The sequence below is a fragment of the Canis aureus genome, chromosome 14 (genome assembly GCF_053574225.1).
Source record: "Canis aureus isolate CA01 chromosome 14, VMU_Caureus_v.1.0, whole genome shotgun sequence".
NCBI classification, from domain to species: domain Eukaryota; kingdom Metazoa; phylum Chordata; class Mammalia; order Carnivora; family Canidae; genus Canis; species Canis aureus.
The window spans coordinates 6,696,246-6,721,687 of NC_135624.1; the positions used below are offsets into that span (position 1 = coordinate 6,696,246).

Genomic DNA, 25,442 nt, shown 5'->3' on the forward strand with positions numbered 1-25,442 from the left:
GAGGAAATAAAATATATTTATTATGTTAAACATTGAGGTTCTGGATGTGTTTCAAGTTGTCTACCATGGCTAGTACAAGTTGGGTGGGGCTGGGAGACACAATGAGAAGGAAGGACCTTATCACCCCTGTTGACAATATCCTAAAGACCTGGCAAGGTTTGTGTGTGTGTTATAGCAAGAAAGTCTGGACCTTAAGCCCAGGTCCCACTATTTGCAACTAGAGGCCTTTTACTTATCTTCCAAGTACCTTAACCATAAGCCTTCTCCATTTGGGTGTACCCCTGATGAGGAAATGGGCTTCCAGAACAGCTGAGATTACATTTTCAGTAGTCTGGAAGATGAGAGCTCCAAGTCAAATTTAAATTAATTTTTAAAAATAAACATGTAATATTTCTTACTTGCCTAAATTTTTGGACTGAAATTTCTACCTGCTAGATTAGTTGAATAAATTAATAGACATTAGAAATCTCATAGTCACAAGGACCAAAAAGCAAAACCAAAACACTCTTAACCAAGAAAAAAAAAAGTATAAAATTAATGAAATTCAGCTAATCACCACTCATCCAATGCCACAGCAGGGAGAATTTGCTGATTGAAGCAAGCATGTTGGGAGGCTGTGCGAGATGGCAACATAGGAAGATCCTGAACTCTCTTCCTTCCACAGACACCCCGAATCCTCAGATACACATAGAACAGTTTTCTCTTGAAAACTAGCTGAGCAACTGCTTCATATCAGCAAACAAGAAAGGAGCCACATCAAGGTAGGGAGGATAGGCTGAAAACTGGTGCTCGCATAAACACCCACAGTTAAGCAAGCCACAACCGAGAGGGAATACAAAACCAGGAGCTATTCCCTGAGAAGTGAAGAGTTTGTATCCCACATTGGGCACACCAGTTTTTAAAGACCTGCACCTGAGAAACAAATCCCCGAAACATCTGGCTTTGAAAACCAGTGGAGTGCACATCCACCAGATGGAAAGGCTGTAGCAAACAGAAAAGCTCCTTAAAAGGCTTTCTTGCACACTCACTCACCCCAGAGCCCAGTGTGGGAAGCAGCCATTTGAAAAATAACCAGACTTTACATCAAAGATATTCTAAAATCTTTGAGATTTGCTAATCTCAAAGCCTCTACCTGAGGGGACAAGACCTACTGGGATACTCTCTCCCCTCTCGGATGAAGGGGTACTGCTGCACCATTTTTTCCTGCTCTCCTTCTCCCTTGCTAAAGCCAGTGGGGCTTTTTCTTCCTTTCTTTCTTTCTTTCTTTCTAGCCCCAGACATTTTGTTTTTCTTGGCAGTTGTCATCTTTACCTTCCAAAGAGCAGGTGCCAAACTTTTTTTTCTCTTTTTCCTTGGAAGGTGCCATCTTCATGCTCTCCCTCAGACACGTCTGCAGCACCACTGTCTCTTAGAATGGAGCTTTTGTGCCCGTGTGATGCCCCAGTTTTTGCAGCCACAGTCAAGAGGACACCCTTTGTTCACCTGGCTGTGGAGTCTGGCTGGGGGTGGAGGGTGGAACGCCAAGTTGTGTTCCTGGGTCCCGTGGGACTATAACAATGAGAGAGAGAGTTCCTGACAGGCTACCACCCCCAGGGCACTGTACAGACTGCAGCCTGAAACACAGCCCTAGTCTGTGAAAGAAGCTCACTTGCTTGTCCTGGAGCTTCAGACTGAGGGGCCTACTTCAGGTTTGGCACATCTAGAGGCCTCGGAGGAGTTGTAGACTGGCAGGGAATGTAGACTGGTCGATGTCATTATTGTGCTCTCCCTTTACCTTGCTACAGTTTACAGGTGTCTCTCAGAAAGGAGCTTATATACTCATCTGGAGCCCCAGTTTTGTGACTGTAGCTTAGGAAACACCTCCAAATCACCTGGTCTGATGGCCAGCAGGGCTTATGCTTGTGATCCCACAGGAGTGTATATGCATACTTTGAAAGCCATTGCCTGAGGATCTGGCTTCCCACTGGCCTGACTATAGGTACTAACTGAGACTCTCCCCTTTGGGATGTGGTCAGATTTTGGCACATCCTCAACAACTGGGAGCTATTAAAAATAAAATAGACTGTTAGGACAATCACAAAGATTCAAGAAACAACCAAGAGCTAGAGCAAAGTTGAACAATAAAGTTCATTGCCAAATGAGACCATTCCTTCAAGACTGGGAGAAGGGGCCATTTCATCTAATAGACAGAAACAAACACACAGAGTCAATTAAAAGAGGAAACAGAGGAACATGTTCTAAATGAAAAAAATAACTAAATAAAACATCAGAAAAAAACCTTAGCGAAATGAAGAAAAATAACTTACCTGATAAAGAGTTCAGGTAATGGTCATAAAGATGTTCGCCAAACTTGGGAGAAGAATGGTGGGGCAAGTATATTGATGTCTTTTAAACACCTTTACCTGTACTTCTGACACACACTATTCAATCATTTAACAAATATTTATTGAACACCTCCAATGGGCCAAGTACTTTTCTACAAGTTAGACAAAGCTAACAAAAATATCTCCCCTACAAAACTTAGATTCATACAATAGTAAAAAATATATAGATATTGTTCATTGTTCTTAGAATAAACTGAATTGGATACAAAACTGATAAGATGATAAGACTTGGTTAGATTGGTAGTAACTTTCTAATATTACATAAAAATAATCCATGTTATTTTTTAATTGTTAAGTAAAAGCTCTAATTGCAAAATGAAATGTACTATTTTTTTATTTAATGTACAAACAAAAGCCAAACAGGACACTTAGAAGAGGTCAACATTAAGAAAACTTGACACAGACAACATAAACTGTTGCTGCTGTTAGGTAAAATAAAAATAAAATATATAAAGAGAAGGACAATTTGAAGACAGTTTTGATGGGAAAAAAAATAACCAAACAAAAAAATCTTTGATATAACAAGTCAGCTCAGAAATGCAGTTCTGAGGGAGGCTGAGACTCCAGTGTCAGTTAAGAATTTTTAATGCCAAGACTCTACAACCACTCAAAAAGTCCAAGGGAAAATAAGCAAATCTTTCCAGAGAGCCCAATGTCATGGGTCATCTCTACAGACCACTCCTAAAGGGAGAAAAGGGAAATTTAAGTCAAATCAAAACAGCCCAGAGTTAGAGCACACAAACCTCCAAATTAAGAATATGTCTGGCTAATAAGAATAGAGGTGCTTTGCTCTAGGGCTCAGCTTTGAAATAATCACCTTTTGTTGTCCTGCCCACCTTTACCTTATTTCTATTCCCATCAGATAGAGCCCTTTTCTCCGTCTCTCTTTTATTCCCAATTTCATTCACTCAGGTGGTTATAATTATAATCTTTCATACATTAAAGACATCTAAGTCCACAATCCAACCAGACCCCCAACCTTAGACCAAATCCAGATTTCCAAATCGACATCTCCACTTGAATGTCTCACAACATATTTATAACATGCAAAACTATGGCCATTAACTTCCCCCACCTAGCCTGTACCTCCTTCAGATGTAGTAGCCTCATTATCCACCCAGAAACCTTCAGTCAACCTTAATATTTCCTCTCTTTCATTCCCATTTACATAAAATCAATCCCCAATTTAAGCTATTCCTCCTCTGAAATTCCTTTAACATCTGCCCACTTCTCTTCATCTCCACCTACACAATACAGGCCAAAATTACTCAATTTCAACCACATCCAAGGTTGTCAGTGCTCCAAGAGCAAAATCCAAAATCATTTACCAAGCCTATACTGCCCTGCCCTCTTCTAGCTTCATGATGCTCTGTCCCAACCCTCTTGAGGTTTCTGGAAGGTTCCCATTTTCTTGTCATCTCAAGCTTCACATATGAGGATCCTACTGTACTGATTTCTCTCCTGTGACCACCTCCCATTGGCCAATTCATTTTTCTGTCTCTGCTCCCTCCCCTTTCAACACACATCAGGTGAGGTCTCTATACTATGCTTCCATTGCACTCTGTGCTTTTCCTCCCTCCCACTTATTATAATAAATATAATTCATTCATCATGTAATAATTTGTTCATTGTCTGCTTTCCTTGATATAAAGTTTTAAAAGGGAAGAGACCATGTCTGTCTTGTTCCCTGTTGACATATAGTAGGAATGTGAGAGTTAATTGAAGAATGAATGAGTAAACAACCTCATTTTCACTCACTCTGTAGGATTCTCTCCTCTCTAAACCTCAGCTCTTGGCTCAGCCTGTCCCCTGTAATGGCAGCGGTCAACCCTCAGCACTCCATTTAGTAATAAACTAAAACATATCCTCCATGAATCCTTATAAATTAACCCAGAATCACTCATCACTCCCACATAACCTCAGATCATGAGTCTGTTCCCTCATTTGGACATCCATCTCCTGAAAGATAATTTACATGTAATCTATGTACACAAAGTCAGCATTAAGGTAATATGAACCTCCTAATTCACATAATGCTTGATAACTATATGGTGTTACATACATTTTAACACATTACCCATATCATTTAGCTTTTTATTCAAAAATGTTAAATGGCTTATTCAAGATCTCAAAGTTAGTGATGGAGCTGGCACTGGAGTCCAGTTTCTTAGACTCCCTGCCAATGGCTCCTGACAACTGGCTGAGTCAGTCCTGTGCTGAGATCTGGGGGGGGGGGGGGGGGGGGAGTTTTACCCAAGAAACACCCTACAGAGTGAAGGGCCATGGTCACACCCAGGGCTATAACTCAAATTTTAGTGGTATCTAAAGAAGAGGGCTTAAGGACAAAAGATATAGGTAAAAGAGATTCCTTTCCTACACTATCATCTTCTCCTCCTTGTCCTTCAATACCTGGTTCAAATGTAACTTCCTTCTTTGAATACTCTCAGGACTGTGTTGCCCCCTTCAACTGGGTACCATGCCTCTAGCTAGGACTCAAGAAAACAAAAAGATCAGGACTCCTGGCTCTCCCAGACCCATGGTCTCCCCCAGAGTTTGTCTAATTTTGCTCCAGCATACAACCTACTGAGTATGAATATTTGTTCATCTCCACCACTGAACTGAGTTTCAAGAGTTTCAAGGTTAGAGACTTCTTCATCTCTCCCCCAAAATGCCTCCCTCCAATTTTGAGTTCCAAAGAAGTATCACAAAGGGAAAGAGAGGAAGGAGGAAGGCAACAGTCAGAGGTAAGTTTCAGGGTTTCACCTCAAACCAAAGAAGCCAGGACATTGACCACTAGCTTCCTCCATCGTAAGTTTGACTTTGGCACACGCATTTTAAACCAGAGTTTTCCTAACTCTCCTCTCCTTGGTAAGTTCCCAGAGGCTAGGAACCATGTCGATCTAATTGCTGGAATCACAGTTTATCTCACTCAAAGGCCACAATGTTCTACACATTTTGCAGAACTTGATGGAATTCTAACTCATACATTAGGAACAAGTTACTAGCATAATATGCATTCATGTGACATAAAATTACAGCAGGAAGCACACAAGCCCACAAAAATGAGCTGTTAAACTAAGCAAGATCATCTGCTTTTGCATATTAATGTTTTAAAATGTTGCGACTTCTTGTTCATTCATTTTGACATCTGCTAGTCTGTACTGGCAGAAGCAATAGTAATCATCTAACTTAATTCCATTCATTAAGTTAACCTCTTTCCTTAACATTTAGAAAATATCATTCTTTGATTGAAACTGGGAAACAGACAAGTCCAATTCATGAAATCAACATTCTGAGGAAGCCCACACTGGGACTCATGGCTATGGAAAAAAAAAAAAAAATCCCCTAGCAGTTCAGCCATTGACAACTCCATTTTTGTTGTAAATGCCCAACCAAGCTTTCTGAACACTGTGGAAGCCAGCAAGTTAAATCTCATTTGCCTAGATCCCCAAAAGGAGCCCTAAAAAATATATATATATATATGTCCCGGACTCAAATCCTAACCGAAAACCAACAGTGTTGTGGTCTTAAGTTGTTAATCAAGTAGCCTCCACCCACTTGAGATGACCTCAGTCCACTTGAGTTAGAAAATCCTTTTTCTTACGGAATAAGTGATTTTCTAACTATGGGAAGGTTTGACATTACAGATAAAGATGAAATAACTCAAACTTATTATACTCTAATGTTAAATATAGGATTAAGTTTTGCAATCACTAGGATACTCTGGATGCATGTGACATTTAACTGTTCATGAAATTTAAGAACATCTGACATTTAAAAATATGATGGATTTTCTTTGTAATTTCAATTTAAAATATACGTGACTTTAGACTCAACAGCCTGAAGATCGGGATGCCTGAGTGGCTCCGCAGTTGAGCATCTGCCTTCAGCTCAGGGGGGGATCTCAGTGTCCCAGGGATAGAGTCCCAGATCGGGCTCCCTGCAGGGACCCTGCTTCTCCTTCTGCCTCTAATTGCCTCTCTCTCTGTGTCTCTCATGAATAAATAAATAAAATCTTAAAAAAAAAAAACAACCTGAAGATAAATGTGCATCATTTAACTTAGCATGTATTCATTTATTTAATAATAATTAGGCACATTCTATGTACTCAGAACTTGAAGAATACAAAGGAGGTAATATAGCATTTTAGGGCTAAAAGGACCCTGTTCTAAAGAAGTTTATGTACTGACATTATGGGTTGAATTGTGTGCTCCCAAAACTTCCTATGTTAAAGTCCCAATGCCCAGTGTCTCGTAAAGTAATCTTATTTGGAAAAGAGCCATTGCATATGTAATTCGATTAGGATGAGCTCATTCTAGAGTAGGGTGGGCCCTTAATCCAATATGACTGGTGTCCTTATAAAAAGGATAACACCTTAATCTCTGATTTCTAGGCTCCAGAGCTGTGAGACATTGTGTTTCTGTTGTTTGAAGTCATGCCGTTCATGGTACTTTGTTATGGCAGCCCAAGCAAACAAATAAAACTGGTTCTTGACTCATTGCCTCTTAGCTCCAAACCGAGCATTCTCTTTTCTGATCTGTGATGCTTAGGCTGGGACTGCAAAATTTATTTCATTTACTCCCTCATCAGGTGGTGTTCTATATGGCTGTGCCAACCCAAGGCCTTAGAGAGTGGAAGGTAAGAGGAGGGAGAAGGGACTTCCTTCTGGTTCCTAGTTTCTGCCAGCATCATACCAACAACAGCACAGGCTGGCTTCTGCCCCCAGCTTTCCTCTACACTCCCAACACCAGCCACCCTCATGTGCTGGCAGCTGGGCCATACCCACCTGGCAGGCAGAGTGCCAGTCTCTGGTGCCTTTCAGCAGCCAGGCTGCACAACCCCTCCCTCCCCCTAGACCCAGCCCAGCCCTGCCAGACCCCTCCCCAGAGCTCTGAGTTCTCTTCATTCTACCTTCTTCCTGCTACTTCCTCTGGGTGACTTCAGCATTTTCCTTTGCACTTTAAGATTTCCCATACATGTGGAACCAATTCCTTGTATGAAATCCCAGCTATCTAAATTACCTAGTGTTGTCTTGGGCTTTCTGACTAGATCCTGACTAATTTAGTTTACAATCCCCATGCAGAGACAAATATACAAGAATTCAAAAATACAAGCAAGTCAAGATTTGCAATTGTGTTAGTAATGGTACAGGTAAACATTTTCAATTTGATGTTGCTGAGAATAGAAATTAATTCATCTTTTCTGCAGGGAAGTTTGGCAGAATATATCAAAAGATAAAATATACACAGTTTGAGCTCCAAAATCCCATTCCCAGAAATTTATCCTAAGACACTAATCAGATAGATGTTCAAGATTTATATACAACATTCATATACAAGCCCCTTGTAATGTTGCTTATAATAGTAAAAAAAAAAAAAGTCTAAAACAAGAATATCTATCAACAAAGAACTTATCACTTAAATTATTTAATATATGTGCACACATGTGCACACATGCACACACACACAATGTATCCTGGTTAACTATTAAAATAATGTAGCTCTGTATTTCTCAACTTGCAAATATATCCATATTACAGATTGTTAAGTGACAAAAGGAGATTTCCAAACACCAGCTACAGCATGAAAACAAACTATGGAAATTAATTGTCATTATTTTGTACCCAATGATTACAAACAGTAATTATTTCTGGGTAGCAGGAATTTAGGTGATCAGGCAAAGTGCCTGTTGCTGGGGACAAAGAGAAGTGTTCTATTAATAATAATCACAGAAATACTTAGAACGCTGTTTTAATGTCAATATGTGAATTTTTAAGAGACCCAAATATATAAAAGTTGAAAATGTCAAGTATTTAGGAGAAATCACCCTGCATTTATATTATTTAATCCAAATTTACAAGGGTATGTATTCCTTGATTTTTTCTCTTTTCTATTATTTCTCTGGTACTTTCATTTTTCAAGGTGATCCTGATTCACTCAACAGCAAAAACATAATTAGTTCATTCACATGCTAGTTCTCTACTGATGTGTCTAACTTGATAGAAAAATGTCAACCAAAAGGAAACACAGAGCAGTCTCTGTGGCCTAGAGTCAAAACTGCCGTAAATCCTTTACCAATCTACTGTTTAAATAGCTAACAGTATATCTGCAGTTTGCAAAGAAACAAAGAAACAGTGGAATTACCTCCTTAGGCACAAACTCCTCATGTGATGCAAGAAACATCCTCGTCCAGCCACATGGACAATGGAATCTATAAAAGAAAGATGACTACTGCACCCAAAATGCAAAAATGGGTATCAAAGTCCAATGAGTGCTTTTACTCCTGCCCTGGGTGTCTGCAGCTTACAGGCTGCCATTTCACAGTCCCACGAATCTTCAGAACCGGCAAGAGCAGCTGCTTACTGGGAAAAGACCACCGCCCCCTTACGTGAGCCCTCATCCTCACTCCTTAATACAATTTCACTCACAAACCCCAAGTGCATACTAGAAATCTAAAAATAACATTGCTTGTTGGAATTTAAAGGCTCAAAACTGAAAATTTCCCAGGCTTCACTCCAGTAATATTGAAAATGCAGATTCTTTTTTCTACACCAACAGAAGCTTGGGGAATTGGGACTGAAGGCAGTGAGGTCCAGGAATCCATCTGCTCCATGCTATCCTGGGGAGAAGCAGTCACTACTATTTTGGAAGTTTCAAAATGCTTGGCAAGAATCTTATAAAACACACACACACACACACACACACACACACACACACACACACTGAATGCTAACATAACACCAGAGAAGTATCCAGGAACTGAAAACCACAAGCCAGGTAGAATGATCCAGGGAGTCTTTAAGTCACCTGTAACAACCCTTATAAAATAAGACATACCAACTCACAAAAATGGGTTTTAACTAGCACCCTTTTTCCTGGTGGTAACTCACTGATCATACAGAAAAGTAATTTGCAGCTTTAATTCATTATCTTCCCCATCATAATTTACATTGTCAACCAAAGTTTTCTTAATATTTCCCATGTTTGTTTATTCATGAGAGACATAGAGAGAGGCAGAGACATAGGCAGAGGGAGAAGCAGGATCTCAGCAGGGAGCCGGATGCGGAACTTGATCCCAGGACTGCAGGATCACGACCTGAGTCGAAGGTAGACACTCAACCACTGGGCCACCCACATGTCCCCAATATCTCCCATGTTTGAAGCACCATGGGAGCTTTGTCTCAAAAGATCTTGCCTTACAGTCTAGTGGAGGAGGAAAGAAATGTACAGAAATTATGTAACAAGGCAGGGAAATAAAATAAATAAAAGGCATAAAATTAGAAAGGAAGAAGTAAGGTTTCTTTATTGATGACATAATTATGTATGTAGAAAATCCAAAGGAACTTAATCTAAAACAACTACTAACAACACCAGTTGTATTTCTATATACCCTAAACCAAAAATCAGAAAAAGAAATTTTAAAAATAATACCATTCATATTGACATAAAAAAAATCAGATACATAGGACTAACAAGATACATGCAAGAATTCTACACTGAAAACATTGCTGCGACAATGAAACAAAACCTGAAAATGGAGAGATATACCATAGTCATGGATTGTTAAGACACTAATTCTCCCAAATTTACCTCTACATTCAACAAAGTCCCAGTTAAAATCCCAGCAAGCATTTTTTTGGTAGAAATTGACAGACTCATTCTGAAATTTATATGGGAATTTAAAGGACCCAAAACAGCCAGGACAATTTTGAAAAAGAAAAACAAGGGTTGTAAGTTTAAAGTTCCAGACTTAAGACTTACCATAAAATTACAGTAATTAAGACAATGAGCAAAAAACTTGAATAGGCATTTTAAAAGACAAAAGAGCCAAATAGACAATAAACATATGAAAATGTGTTCAACATTATTATTCATCATGGGATTAAAAATACTTCATTAAAATCACAATGAAAAAAATGAAAATAAAATCACAATGATTTACCACTATACATATAATAGGATTAAAAAGATATATACCATGAAATGATGGCAAGAATGTAGATCAACTCCCATGTATTTCTGGTGAGAATGTAAAATGGCATAACTCCTTTGGAAACTGTTTGGTGGTTTCTATTAGTGTTAAACATATGCCTACCCTGTGACCCAGCAATCCATTCCCAGGTACATGTGCAAGAAAAAGAAGGATTTGTTCAAGAATGTTTATAGCATCTTTATTCATAATTGTGAAAAACTGGAAGCAATCCAAGTCTCCAAATCAGCAGAAGAATGTATGAACAAACTGTTATATATTCATTCAATGAATTCTACACAGCAATAAAAAAAAGGAACAAACTATTGATAGATACATAGCATGGATGAAACTCAAAAGCATTATGTTGAGCAATAGTAGCCAGATAAAAAAGAGTACATATTTCATAATGCCATTAATTTGAAATTCAAAAACATGAAAATTAACCAATGGTGATAGAAATCAGGACAGTTATTAGTTATCATTGGTAGCTGACAGTGGTTATGAAGGATCATAAGGGAACTTTCTAAGGTGATGGAAATTTTCTGTGGTTGTTGCAAAGGAATATGCATATGTAAAAATGTATCAAGTTGTACAATTAAATTTTTGCATTTACTATATGTAAATGATATCTCAATATAAAAGAAAGTACAGAAATAACCAAATGGTAGGAGGAGAAAGTTCTAGAAAACATGTACATATAAAAGGCTATCAGAATGGTGAAACTTCTATCCCAGGGTAATGAAGGATGGGGAGAAGGCAGTGATGAGTTAAAGTATCACATTTATTTATTTATTTGTTTGTTTGTTTGTTTTTTATTTTTAGAATAACAAGAAATATTTTACTAAAACGTAAGATTTACAGAAGTTTCCAGACAAGCCATACAAAATGGTCACAAGCTTTTTCTTGAAGGAAGAGTTCTATACTTGACAGCAAAGTCACAATGTTATTAGTGAGGGCTGTGATGTGTGTTTAATGTTCCCATTTTGGTTCAAACAATCAAGCTTGTCCATCTACAGCGTCTAAATAAAGTTAGGCTTGGCTAGAGAGCATATTCTAAAGAACTGGCTAGCTGCTTTTAACCGATGCAATTAGATCACATAAAAAGGGGGAAAGGAGTCCATAAAATTAAAATAAAACTACCTCTCCCCCTCAAAAAAATAATAAAGAAAAACACCCACACCCCTGCAGCTAACCCTGACAACTACCTTCATTCACAGTGCTTTATACTTAAACCATGATGGGGAAAATGAATAAAAGCAGAGGGGCCACTGCTTTTAAACGTTTCACAACAATCCAGATGGTACTTCTAGCCTCTGCTCGTGCTTTACAACAGTGAATCAGGACAAGACATCGATTTGCTAATGTGCATTTAATCACCAAAGGACTGAAGATGTCTGGGCTTTTATTCTGTAATGTTTCTAAGACTGTGTCCATTAAATGCAAACAAAAAAGGAAGAAGTCTTGGCAGAACAGGAGAAGTGATGCACACCTGATGATCAGATCGATTTTAAATATCATTCACGGCATATAGCCTCGTCTGTGCTCTCGCTGTTTCTATGGCTTGGGCTTCGCTGGTCTTCCACTCTTCCGCTACATCCTTTGCTAATGGATCATCTGGATTGGGAACACTTAACAAAGCCTGGATCGATAGCAGAACTGTGCGGACCTGCAGTGCTGGGGACCGCTTATCTTTCAAAATATCTAAACATATTCTTCCCGACTTGCCTACATTAGGATGATAAATTTTGGTCATGAAACGTACTTTAGGGGCTGCCACCGGGTATTCTTCTGGAAAGAATAGTTCCAGTTTAAAAGTCCCTCCCTCAAAGGGGGAATCCTGGGGGCCAGCAGTGACCACATGAAAATAACGGGGGATCCCTGGGTGGCGCAGCGGTTTGGCGCCTGCCTTTGGCCCAGGGCGCGATCCTGGAGACCCGGGATCGAACCCCACGTCGGGCTCCCGGTGCATGGAGCCTGCTTCTCCCTCTGCCTGTGTCTCTGCCTCTCTCTCTCTCTCTCTCTCTCTCTCTCTCTCTGTGGCTATCATAAATAAATAAAAAAGAATTAAAAAAAAAAAAAAAAGAAAAGAACGGGCGTTGCTCTCATCTGGTTCTGCTTTAATGCCAGGTTCTGGTTCTGCCAGCAAACACTGGGTCTCCTTGATAATCCCGCGGGGCAGCCCAGACATCTTGTCAGATCCCCGAGTTCGGCCTCTGCTCTCCACCCTGGCTCCACTCCCCTCACTCAGAGTCTAAAGTATCACATTTAAAATGACCCTTGAAAGAGGGAAAAGATTTGAATCTAAATAAATGTAGTGTGAAGTAAGAGAAGGGAAAGAATATTGCAGGAGAGAAAACATTGCACATGGCTATAATCTGAAAGTTTATGTTTTCCCCCAAGTTCATTTGTTGAAATCTGAGTCGGCAATGTGGTGAGACTGGGAGGTGGGATCTTTTGAGATGCTTAGGTCATGAAGGTGAGCCCTAGCAAATGGGATTAGTGCTCTTATAAAAGAGTCCCCAGAGAGCCTCTTTGGCCCTTCCACCATGTGAGAACACAAGTGAGTGGGCCCCATCCATGAGGAAGCAGGCTCGCACCACATACCGACTCTGCTGGCACCAGGATCTTCAAAGATCCTAGCCTCTAGAACTATGAGAAATAAATGTTTGTTGTTTATAAGCCATCCAGTTTACAGTAGTTTTGTTATGACTACAACACACATTAAGTAATGAAGATCTAAACTGAGGTGGATATAATGGGAACAGAGAAGATGTCAGTAATATTACAGAGCCAGAGTAGGGCTGACTTGCCAACTCAAAAAACAGATGCCAGAGCTCAGAAGAGAGGTCAGAGCTAACAATGGCTGGAGAGTCCTCCTTAGAGTGGTGACATGCTGCAGTTGGTTAAAAAATATTTGTTGGGAGGATGAATGAATGGACAAACAGAAAGGTAGACAGGAGTAGGGAGGAAGATTGAATCAGTTTATCAAGAGAAATACATCAGGTTTAGCCATATAAAATTGCTGATAGTTTACCTTTGTTTGACCTTCTAAAAACTTCAGTTTCATATGACTCAGTCTAATAGATAAAGGAAATTGGTATATTTTCTTATGGATATTCTCTCCATTTAGGGAGAAGAAAAGTCAGAGAAAGGACAGGGAAACACAAAATAATGAAAATAAGAATGAAAGACTTTATATCTTTTGGGAAATGTCTTGCCCTAATTTAAAAATGTCTAATTAGAAAAGACTCTTGCCCAAAGACATGAACTGACAATTTGCAGAAGCTACACAAAGCCAAAATGCTTAAGAAATGTTCAGCATCACAACAATCAGAGAAATAAGCACTAAAACCATGGGAGACCATTCCAAAGTTGTGTTTTGTTTTTTTTTTAATAATAGCATATATTTCTGGCAAGGGTTTAGTAAAACATTCTCACACATTTCTTTCAAAAATATAAATTCATAGACTTTCTAGAGAGCAGCATATCTGTATATATAAAATTCTTTAAATTTTTCATATCTTGTGACTCAGTCATTTCACTTCTAGGAATTTGTCCTAGGAATTTATTATGTGCATAATTTAAAAAGCACATAAAAAAATAAAAAAATAAAAAGCACATAAAGATATATGTAAAAAAGATGTTTGCCATATCTTATTTATAATAAAATAATCTTAATGTTCAATAATAAATTAAATGTCCTTTAAAGGGGAATTTAAGAATATCACTGTTATTTTTTAAAATCATCCTTTTATAAGGATACTTAATAATATAGCAGAAAGCTCACCATAAATCTAATCACCAAAATAACATTTTGAAATTGTCCCCCTTTTTATGATGAGGAACATAAAGATATCAATAAAAAGAATATCCATAAAAAAATACACCCAAATCCCACATGGCAGGATTATAGTAAAGGTGCATTTTTGCTCTTTCTGTTTTCTTTTTTGTTTTTAACAACAGCTTGGATTGCCTAAACAATTTCAAAACAAACTGTATTATTTATTTTAAAAAATACACTGCTCTCAAGTCGTCAGGCAGCACTCGAGGCAACCCAGAGGGTATGTGTGAGCCACAGGCACATCTCTTTAAAGGAATGCAGCAGACAGTTCAGTTCAAACTGACATCTGCCCTCATTTTTCAGGACTCTATGACTATAGAGGTACTAAGGCAGAGGGTAAACTACTAAACAGACTTAGGTGGAGAAAGGGCACCAGAAGTCAGCATGGGGTCCATGGGTTCCTTCCCTAGTTTTGATTCACTTCTCTGGACAAATTCCTGTTGTAATCTGTAAAGTTCTCCCTGTCTCTATTACCTCAGAAGTTCTTGACCTTGGTGTGACAGCTGATTCTGAAGCCCTAAGAATCCGACCTAACTTCCTGTTTGTCACACTTACTTTCTTTGAGATCTTAATCCTTGTGCCCCAGAGCTAGACTGGTGAATTGTATCCTCCCTCATTGGTCTCTGAGTTTCAGGAATTAGACTTGGCCTTTAGCCCTGACTGAACTGTTTCAGCAACAGTCATGGCAGTTCCACAAGAATTCCTCAACCCCTTCCCGTGGGCATACTGACTTCCACAAAATATTATTTATGTGTATATAGATTTAGACTCACTTCTACAAGGGACTTGAAGAAGCTTATAAAAATATATGCAATAAACTAGAATAAGGTTATTTCATCAATTATGGGCATACAAACCATGAATCTTATTTTACTACTTCACTATTCCATACGCATAGCTTTTTTCCACAGGTCATAAGATGGCTGCTATATCTCTAAAGATCACAGCTACATTCCAGGCAAAGGAAGAAGGGAAAAATACAGCACTACAGACTTCTGCCTACCTTTTTCGGTCAGAACTGAGTCCCATAGCCACCTCTGGCTGTTAGGTAGCCTGAGAAATTGAGTTTTTAACTGGGCCCCTTGCTGCCCTGAACAAAATCAGGGTTCTGTTAGTTAGAAAGAAGGGGCACACATAGCAATTAGGCAAATAATAACAAGTACCTCACCAAGAAACCAGATACAAACTGGGTAGATGTTACCAGAAGTATGTGCGGTCCAAAAAATTTTTCCTTATGTCTCTATGAATATTTATATAATATTGTATGATTATATAAGTTTCCTAAAAACTGAAAATGTAATAGCCTAGATAATTACCTATAGAACATCTTAGGGTTCCCATTTTCTTTGTTATTTCTCCCCTCTGAGAATTTCCCCTCCTTTAAATTATTAATAGAATCTTAATGATTAATTTAACAGAAATTTGGCAATCTGTATTAATACTCATGAAAATGTTCCTGCTTTGATTCAAAATTAGGGTTGCCAGATTTAACAAAAAAAATTGTGGATACTCGGTTAAATTTGAATTCCAAATAAAAATAAACACTTTTTAGTGTAAGTATGTACCAAATATTACATAAGACATACTTACGCTAAAAAACTATTGATGGTTCATCTGAAATCCCATTGTAGCTGGGAATCTTGTGTTTTATGTAGTAACCCTACCCATATTACTGCCCCATGACTTCATCCCAAGAAAATAATACAAAAGAAAGAACAAGGGCCCTGCAGTGACAGAACAGTGAAAAACTAGAAACAAAATAAATGCCCTCAAAGAAAAGTAAATAAACTATGGTCATTCTAATCTATGGAATAGTATTCAGAAAAATACAACTATGAAATATTAAAAATTATAGAAGAATATTCAAGCTTTGTGTATGCTGTAATTAAAATTCCAAAATTGCATGTAAATAGTAGGAAGATCAACAAAAGGCGTAAAGAGTTGTGTTTATTAGAAAAGATTTGAAAGGTTTTCCCTCCTTCTCAACTTTTGAAATATCTTTATAATCTTTGTAAAATGTTCTGCTAAGAGAACACTGGTGAATTATCAAGTTGAGTGACCTGATAGGTTTGCAAGTAAGGAAAATCAGTCTCATTTTTCTCAGGAAGGGGCTGAACCACCTGCCTTTTAGGTTATTGCTTTGTGGGGTCCAACAGAATGCCTCTCTGAAAACAAGACCTAGGGATTGGAGCAGAGAAATGGAACAAGATTTTAGTGGCCATGTAGCATTTGCCACATGTCAAGGGCATTAAACTCAATAATCTAAGTGAGAAAGGTCAACTCTATTATCCACAGTTATATGAGAGAAACAGAAGCTCAAAATTATTTGCTTGGGAGAATACACTCTCCCACAGGCGAGGAGAATCAAGGGAACAGACACAAAATAATACCTGCATTCATCTAAGAGACTTTTGTGTTGAGTAAGTACTCTTTGTATCTCTGACCATGTCCCTCTGGAGCTGGTGAACAGGTTATTGTAACTATATTCAATGAATGGCATGCCTTCCTTTTTCAAGAATGCACACTTAAAGCTGTTTTTCTAACGGTGGTGATGGATTTGTACAATCACCTACACATTCATCCCACTGTGGCTCACCTGGAGTCCACATCCGCGCAACTGGCCAGGAAGGAGAATTCAGGGAATAGAGTGAAGCAGTGCTAAACCAGCTTCCCCAAACACCCCCCTTCCCTTAGAAATCATATCAGGCCTCTTAACTAATAGCTGCTCACAGCATTCCTGAGCTTATATAATGCTTCCCTGACTCTTTGAGGGGAACTGTTAATCTAGACTCCTGGGATGCCTTAGCACTAACTGAGTGAAATATTTATTCTGACAAAGTGTATGAGATTGAGAGAATCATTTCACCACTGCCTGGAGAAGAGTCAGCTATGGTGGTGGCCCCACCCCATGGTTCTTCCACAGGTACAAGTTAGTTCCAGCTAGCTTATTAGCGGATATATCCATGAATGTGTATGTGGAATGGAAATTTTTTAAGGCTGGGCCAAGAAAGGAAAGAAGACAGGGGGGAGAAATATAGGTACCTGTGGCACTAAGGGCCTCTAAGATCCTTTGGAAAGTAAAAGGTAAAACAGACCTAGTAATAAGCCTATAAAAATAAGATAAATTAAAAGAAAGCTATGATAAAAGAGAAAAAGAGTGAGAAGTAATATCCTTAAGAGCCCATTGACAAACTTTCAATTACATTTTAAGCCAGGTTTTAGAATCCCCACTCTGTCCTTTCCCCTTCTCAAGAAATATGATCCTGCCCACAAAACTCAGTGGACCTCAGCAGGCCTCACAGCCCATTCACTTTGGCCACTACTGATTGGTCCAGGAGCACTTAGCAAACTTGAAGCCCACATTGGTGGGCTAGATATCAACTGACTTCACTGGCTCTAGAATTGGACCTCCTCCTCAAGTCTTCTCAGCTGGCTCCCCACCCCTTCCCCCACCTCTAGATGTCAGAGTACCCTAGGGATTAGTCCCAGGCCTACTTCTCTACCCAGTAGACGCAATCTCTCTAGGTGATCTCAGCTGGAGCCCAGGTTAGAATTAGCTCCCAAACTCTAATCACCAGTCCCCACCTTTCTCATGCTCTAGATTTAATCATCCAAGTAGCTGCCTGACATCTCTATTTGGATGCCTAGTAGGCATCTCACAATTGAACACTGTCCAAACCAGAAATTTAATTTCTCCCCTCAGTCCTATTCCTTTCCCAGTCTTCCCATGGCAGCAAATGTCAATTCTATGCAATTAGTTCCTCCAGAAAAACACTTAGTCATCAACCTTGATTTATCCCTTTCTCAACGCCCCACAACTGGTGCACCTGCAAATCCTGTAACGTCCCTAAGTGGCCGGCTCTCACCAATTCCACCACCACCAGCCTGACCCAAGCCACCAACATCTCTCGCAGGGATTAGTGCAGCAAGCAGCCTCCTCCCTGGTCTCCTCGCTTCCACACTGGCCCCTTTGCATTCTGTTTTGCAACATACCCGTCAGAGTGATCTTTTAAAAATGTGAATCAAATCATGGAGCCCCAATTTAAGATCTTCTAATGGCTTTCCATTTCACTTAGAAAAACTCCTAACTCCTGACTAAGCTACAAGTCCCTTGATGAATTGTTCCACGCCCCATCTCCCACCGCTTGACCCCTCATTCATTATGCTCCCATCACTACAGCTTCTTTTTTTTTTTTTAATTTTTATTTGTTTATGATAGTCACACAGAGAGAGAGAGAGAGAGGCAGAGACACAGGCAGAGGGAGAAGCAGGCTCCATACACTGGGAGCCCGACGTGGGATTCGATCCTGGGTCTTCAGGATCACGCCCTGGGCCAAAGGCAGGCACCAAACCGCTGCGCCACGCCATCGGATCCCATCACTACAGCTTCTTGCTGTTCCTTTTACCCATCACTTTCATTCCTGACACAGGGCCTTCACAGACTCTGCTCCCTTTGCTGGGACTCAGGTCTCCTGGATCTCTACAATTCTGGCTCTGCTCCTCATTCAAGTTTATCCAAATACTACTTTCACTCCTTTCTTTAAAGTGGCACAACATCCCCCATCTCTCTCTCTCTCTCTTTTTTTTAAGTCCAGTTTGCCAACATATAGTATAACACTCAGTATAACATCACGTGATGTGCCTTCCTTAATGCCCATCACCCAGTTACCCCATCCCCCATCCACCTCCCCTCCTGCAACCCTTTGTGTGTTTCCCAGACTTAGGAGTCTTTCATGGTTTATCATTCTCTATCCCATTATGTTACTTTATTTTTTATTCATTTACCTATATCTGAAAGCGCACTGTTCATTCATTCATTTGCCTGTTTATATGGTTATCGTCTGACCTTCCCTCTGGAGGCAAGACTTAAAACACGCACTGGAGCATGGTAGTCACTCATTAATACTTGTCACAGGAATGCAGATGAGTTTTAGAGCCTGTAGACAGTCAGCGGTAACTTCTAGACCTCATGGGTCATAAATACTCAAGGTTGGGAGTCTTACTGAACCTTGGGAAGAAGTCAGCTAAGAGGAGAAGACTCAAAGGTGAAAGAAGCCAGGCAACTCCTCAGGGCTACAGAGCATGGAGGCTCATGCTTCCATTTCCAGTTATCTTCCTCCAGCAGCTAGAAGCCTGGGTAGCCTGCTCACATGCCAGGGCCTATGTTTGAATCCATCTGTTGTATCCTTTCCTCCTTTACCTGAGCTGGCTTCATTGAGCATTTGTTTCATGCACACGAAGAGCACTGAGTACCAGTTTAGAGCAGAAACTGCAATGCTAGCTACCAGCTGCCTGTTCTCCCTTTTCTAACCCTAACACAGGTAAATCACCCTGAGGAAGTGAGCTGGACAGAGAGGATCCTCTACACAACTGTGGGATTTCTCCATTTTACAGGGAGATAAACTGAGACCCAGAAGTATAGGCGTCTTTCGCATGACAGCCAGCTAGGCCCTGGCAAAGTTAGAATTTCAAGACAGGAAGGATTAACTCTTCCTCTCACGAAAGATGATCTCTATACCTAGTACATAGAACCCACTCTTTTGAAGACAATCACAGCATGATAGCCTTTACTTTCCCAAAAGGGGAATATAAACAACTCTGCCATCCAGAACACAATTTTCATAAAATAATGCTTTGAAGCCATAACTATGTATTTCTTTAAAAAAATTATGAGCGTAACAGCAAAGAGCCCTATCTATAGCAACAACTGCTGCCATTTTAACAGTCCTTTTCTCACACACCTCCTACAGCTAATCACTTGACAGCTTTATATGATTATTAACTGTAATGCATAATTAATAAATTGGATTACTTTCCCTTTGCACATCTGAACATATAAAGCAATCTGCCAACATTTAAGGAAATCCCATCATGCCACGAGGCATTAAAGCATATTTCAGGAAGTGAGAAATTAAGACACAGGGTAATGGCAAACTTGCCCAAATATTATAAAGCACATCCAATGAAGTGCCACAGCAATGAGGCAGGACTACTGATTTTTCTGTCGCCAATTGCTAATGACTTGTCAAACAATGGCAAAGACCTGATTGCAAACTCCTAGCCATTCCACTGCACTTCTCAAGCCTTTTAAATAAAAATAGATCCCTGCTGCCACCCTCCTTCTTCAAAAAAAAAAAAAAAAATTCCGCCCAGGAAACATAATTCATCTCTCTTCCAGTGACTTCACACAAAAGGGTAATGGCACGGTGTGTTGTCAGCAGCCAGCCGTGTTTGCTATTTTCACTTTTCACCTAAGAGTTCCATTATTCTGAACAATCTCAAGCAAATACCTTTATTTAAACCACCCCCGGCCGACCTTTATTGCCTAATACTAGGTTCATCTTGACAGCTTCCTATAAGCATTTATTTCAAGACTAGCCTGCAGAATTCCAAAAACAATATACCATGTCACACCATGGTATTCTTTCACATAGCACAAATGGAGGCTGAGGCAAGCCAAATATTTCAGAGGGTTTTAAAGGTTGGCTCCTGAGTATATTATTGTTCTGTTCCTGTCAGAGTTGGTCACGAAACTTCAGGGGGGACTTCAACTCCATTGGATTAAAGTATTCTTGGTAGAGGCTGGGTAGGGAGAGGGAATTTTCATAGTTGTTCTCACTAATCAAAGAGTAAGATTTGGGAGTTTCATTTTACTTGGAAGGAAGACTCTCAAATAAAAGCATGGGCTCTGGGGAACCTCTGGGGGATACTAAAATTCTGTGACCACTCCACACAATGGGCATGAAGGGCTTGGGGCCCCCGCAAAAACTGCAATTACAAGCAGACATCAGGACTGGCCTGTGTCCTACCTAACCACTGGATCTCCAATTATACACTACCAGAGAGACTGAGGGACTCCAGCTGGTCTAGGTCTCCAGCCCACTCATTAGGCATTAAGGCCAAGCTTCTACGAGCATACTAAGGCCTAAGGATTTGATATATGGGACAAGTTTGCTGTTGAGAGTTTGAAGAATGGAGTTTTGTGTGGTTTGGTTTGGTGTTTTTAATCCTCCAAAGTTTGATGCTTAGACCATCTGCAAGATAATTACCTGTGGCATTTGTTAAATATTCAGATTTGTGGGCCCCATCCCTATGTTTTGAATCTAAGCACTCGTATCTGTATTTTATATAGGCTCCCCAAGTTTGAGAACTACTCCCTTAAGAATAGAAGCAATAGGGATCCCTGGGTGGCGCAGCGGTTTAGCGCCTGCCTTTGGCCCAGGGCGCGATCCTGGAGACCCGGGATCGAATCCCACATCGGGCTCCCGGTGCATGGAGCCTGCTTCTCCCTCTGCCTATGTCTCTGCCTCTCTCTCTCTCTCTCTCTCTCTGTGTGACTATCATAAATAAAAAAAAAAAAAAAAAAGAATAGAAGCAATAAAGGGAGTCTTAATGACTACTTCTCTTGGTGGTTTGTCTCTTATTGTCAAAAAAAAAAAAGGTAGAACAAAATATTCACGCTTTCAATAATGTTAGAAAATGTACTGTTTACCATAATGTCAATAAATCACATGAATACAATATGACCAGCCTACAACTGAGTCTGCTTAGAATTCAAATGCATTAGCACATTATTTTTAAGGTTAAGTCTCCAATGAGTCTTTGGTATTCACTGTCTCAACAAAGCCCCTCTCCTACAGAAATTTGCCTTTAATAGTACTGGTGTCTTAACACCAACAAAAACAAGACTGTGCCTTGGCACAAACAGTCCCTGGGCTTAAAAACAGTTTAGTACTGTAAATGGGCCACTGATTGACTGAATGTTGAGGAGCATTCAGAAAACAGGAAGGTAAAAACCCTTTCTTTGGTTTCCTACTCATGCACACTCTCTCTCCTCTTTCAAAATAGCACTCCTTTTTCCCTTTTTTTTTTTTTTTTAAGATTTTATTTATTCATTTGAGACTGAGAGATACAGAGAGAGGGAGCGTGAGCAGCGGGAGAGGCAGAGGGAGTAGGAGAAGCAACACTCCCCGATGAGCTAGAGCTCGATGCGGGGCTTGATCCCAGGACCTGGAAATCATGACCTGAGCCCAAGACAGATGCTTAATCATCTGAACCACCCAGGTGTCCCAGCACTCCTTTTTTATGAATCCTCCCATTGGCTCAGCCAGCCAGCTAAAATACAGCACACATACCTTAAGCAAGACATCATACTGGTATTTAAAGATGATTCCCTTTTTATCATAAGAAGAAAAATAAAGATAGAACATTGTCATGAGCTGATGTTTATGTTGCCCCCAGATTCCTACATTGAAGTCCTAACCACAAGGTGATGTAACTGGAGGTGGGGCATTTGCAAGGGGATTAGGCTTAGATTCAGTCAGGAGGGTGGAGCCCTTATGATGAGATTTGTACCCTTATATGACAAGAAGAGAGAATCTCTCTCCATGTTCATGCGCCATGCACACACAGAGAAAAGGAGGCCATCTGCAAGCCAGGGAGTGGCTCCCATCAGACAGCAAATCTGCTGGCACCTTAATCTGGGACTTCCCAACCTCCTAAACAGGGAGAAATAGGTATCTGTTGTTTAAGTCACCCATTCTATGGCATTTTGTTATAGTAGCCCCAGCTAAGACAGAAATCATTTCATAAATGTATTGTAAAAATTAAAGAGCTCAGCTGCAAGCCTCTTTACAAGGCACTAGAGAAATGCTCAGCTGGGCATGGCTGGTGCTTTCACCAATACCAAGCCTAATGGAACCCATCCGCTGCCAGACCAATCCTAGAAACAAGAATTTGGTCTGTTGGTGGGAATGTGAGCTAGGAGTTGCCCTAGCTGGTTTGAATCCTATGCAGGATCCTGTGTAGGGGATCCTAACCTAAGGCTTTGCCTTGTAGCAATCACATAACAAAAGGAACAGAGTTGAGGGTTGTATTTAAATTGTCTTCCTAAATCTGACTTCATTACCCACCACTCTGCTCCCTCCTTGAAGACAAGTACTAATGCTGACACAGCTAAGTTAGCTAATTGTAGTCTACCTCTAAGATTGCAAAAAGGAATAAAAAGGCATCAGCATTTGTCCTAAGACACTGTCTCTTTGTGCTTAGTATTTTCAAGTTACAGCCCTTTAGACAGCAGTAATTTGAAGAGTAAAACTCTCTTTGGAGATATGATTGACACAGGAGCTCTCTGTCCCTAACAGAAACAGAAAATTTAAAAGTCTCTTTAAATTGCAGTTTAAAGTCCCCAAGTCCTTCTCCAAATAAAATGGATGCAGAGGATCCACCTCCCTTCAACATCCATTCCAAACGGTCTAAAATATGCAACCTCTATAGAGAAAAAAGAAAGAAAAACATCATTATGTGTTACTTGATATTTGAAATTAATATTTCCTCAGTCACTGCTAGAATCATTGTTTTTCTTTCTGATGGGAAGTATCACTCAAGAAGTCTCCAGCTTAAAAAAAAATGAGAAAGTTTTCAAGATAACACATGGTTAAATAAAAACCTCTTCTGTTCAGAAGACTTTCTGGCAAAAGAAACAGCGCTCGCTCCCTCACAGCAGGGTGCATTTGTAATGGGGCTGCGAATTCATGGGAGCATTTGGCCTGCCTTTGCATCGATGGCTAAGGCCCTTCTACCACAGCTCTGATTTAAATCACTCTGCAGTCCATGGGTGAATAATGCAATAATGGACTCAGACAAAAACAAGAATTACTACTGAGACATGCACATCTCCTCCCCCTATTTCCAAAGAGCAAAAGAAAAATCAATGTATTTCACTCCTTTATTTATTAACAATGATTCTTTTTCTTTTGGTGTATAAGGATCGAAAAAAATAGCTGCAGGAGGCAAGACTCTTAAACAGAAAAAATATACGACCTGAGTGTCTCCCCTATCAGTGAGTTCATAAAGTCTGACTCAACCCTAAAATGGCAACAGCACAACTTTGCCTCTGAAATTGTCTAATTAAACCTACAAACCCAAGCCAAGAAGACACTTTCCTTCAATTGAAACAATCCATGAATAGTATTTCAAACCAGCTCTGAATGGTTTGGACTTAAACACACCATTCTGAAACCCCTTACAAGCCTTCCCATAAGCAGTCACAGCATGATGGCTGCCGTCATGAATATCAAAGGTGTAGCACCCCTGTGGATGGGGACAGGGACCCTTTCCTGTACAGCAGCTTGGATTACAACTGGGTGATTGAACATAAAGCTAATGCTTTCCTCACCCGATCATCACCTCAACAGAGTAACATCCTTATTTTTGATTAAAACAATATGTAATTTACATTGTTATGACTATGAACCCAGACTGCCATGCTTGAAATACTGCCTCCAAAGGGTACCAGTTATGTGGCTTTGTACACCATTTTCCGTAATGGTAGGAAGAAAACTGTGTCCACATCCATTTCATGGGTTGCTGTGAGGGTTAAGTGAATGATTATGTGCAAACACTGAAAAGAGTGCCTGGTATAGGATGAGTGCCTTCTAAATGCACAATCAGAATAGATTTCCTTTCTTGTTCATCCTCTTTTCTTTGCCTCACTTTTCATTTACTTAACATTCTATATAACTTTCACTATTATATCCTGAAAACTCCCACAAGTTTCTAAAATTCTTTTCATTGCATTTATTACACGATGTAGTATTCATTGGCCTTCCTCAAAGATAGTTCTCTTGGAGTGCTCCATCCTCCTGTTACAATCTGCCCAGGCTCCATGGCCTGATGTACACTTGAAATCAGGCATTCCCTTCACTTTCTACTATGTGGGTTCTTGACTTGATTCCAAGTCCCATGTCTTCCTCCTTCTTTTTTTTTTTCTTTTAAGATTTTCTTTATTTATTCCTTAGAAACACAGAGAGGCAAAGACAAGGCAGAGGGAGAAGCAGGCTCCCTGCAGGGAACCCGATGTGGGACTCAATCCCAGGACCCCGGGATCACACCCTGAGCCACTGAACCACCCAGGCGTCCCCCTCCTTCTTGATTTATACTCCTTTTTGATGATGTACATCCTCCAGCATATTCCTAGTCAAGATATACAGGAGTTAAGTACCTTCAGTTATATAATTTTGGAAATGCTTTTCTTCTACCTTTACATTTGCCTGAAGTTCTGCAAAATATAGAATTCTAATTGGAAATAATTTTCCTTCGAAATGTTGAGGGCAATGTTCCAGCAACTGCTAGCTTCCAGTGTTTCTGTTGAAACTTCTAGTTCCAGGAGCACCTGGGTAGCTCAGCGGTTGAGCATCTGCCTTTGGCTCAGGGCATGATCCTGGGGTCCTGGGATCGAGTCCTGC

The 25,442-nt window shown here is 40.0% G+C and overlaps 2 protein-coding genes across 5 annotated transcripts in view; both read right to left on the reverse strand.

Moving 5' to 3' along the window:
* NCALD (neurocalcin delta) overlaps positions 1 to 25,442 on the reverse strand; it is a 369,475-nt gene that overhangs the window by 304,484 nt on the left and 39,549 nt on the right. Inside the window, exon 1 of one of the 4 annotated variants that reach the window (XM_077846818.1) lies at positions 8,528 to 8,573. The exons of the other annotated variants lie outside the window; for them this stretch is intronic. The gene's annotated coding sequence lies outside the window, so the exon portion shown is untranslated. Of the gene's footprint in view, positions 1 to 8,527; positions 8,574 to 25,442 lie in introns of those variants that run through there. 4 annotated transcript variants of the gene reach the window in all.
* LOC144282822 (ubiquitin-conjugating enzyme E2 N-like) lies at positions 11,710 to 12,748 on the reverse strand. Its single transcript, XM_077846607.1, has 2 exons — positions 12,447 to 12,748; positions 11,710 to 12,233 (listed from the first exon to the last, which is right to left on the reverse strand). Exons 1-2 carry the CDS (start codon positions 12,541 to 12,543, stop codon positions 11,863 to 11,865), a joined length of 468 nt encoding a protein of 155 aa, XP_077702733.1. The 5' UTR covers positions 12,544 to 12,748; the 3' UTR covers positions 11,710 to 11,862.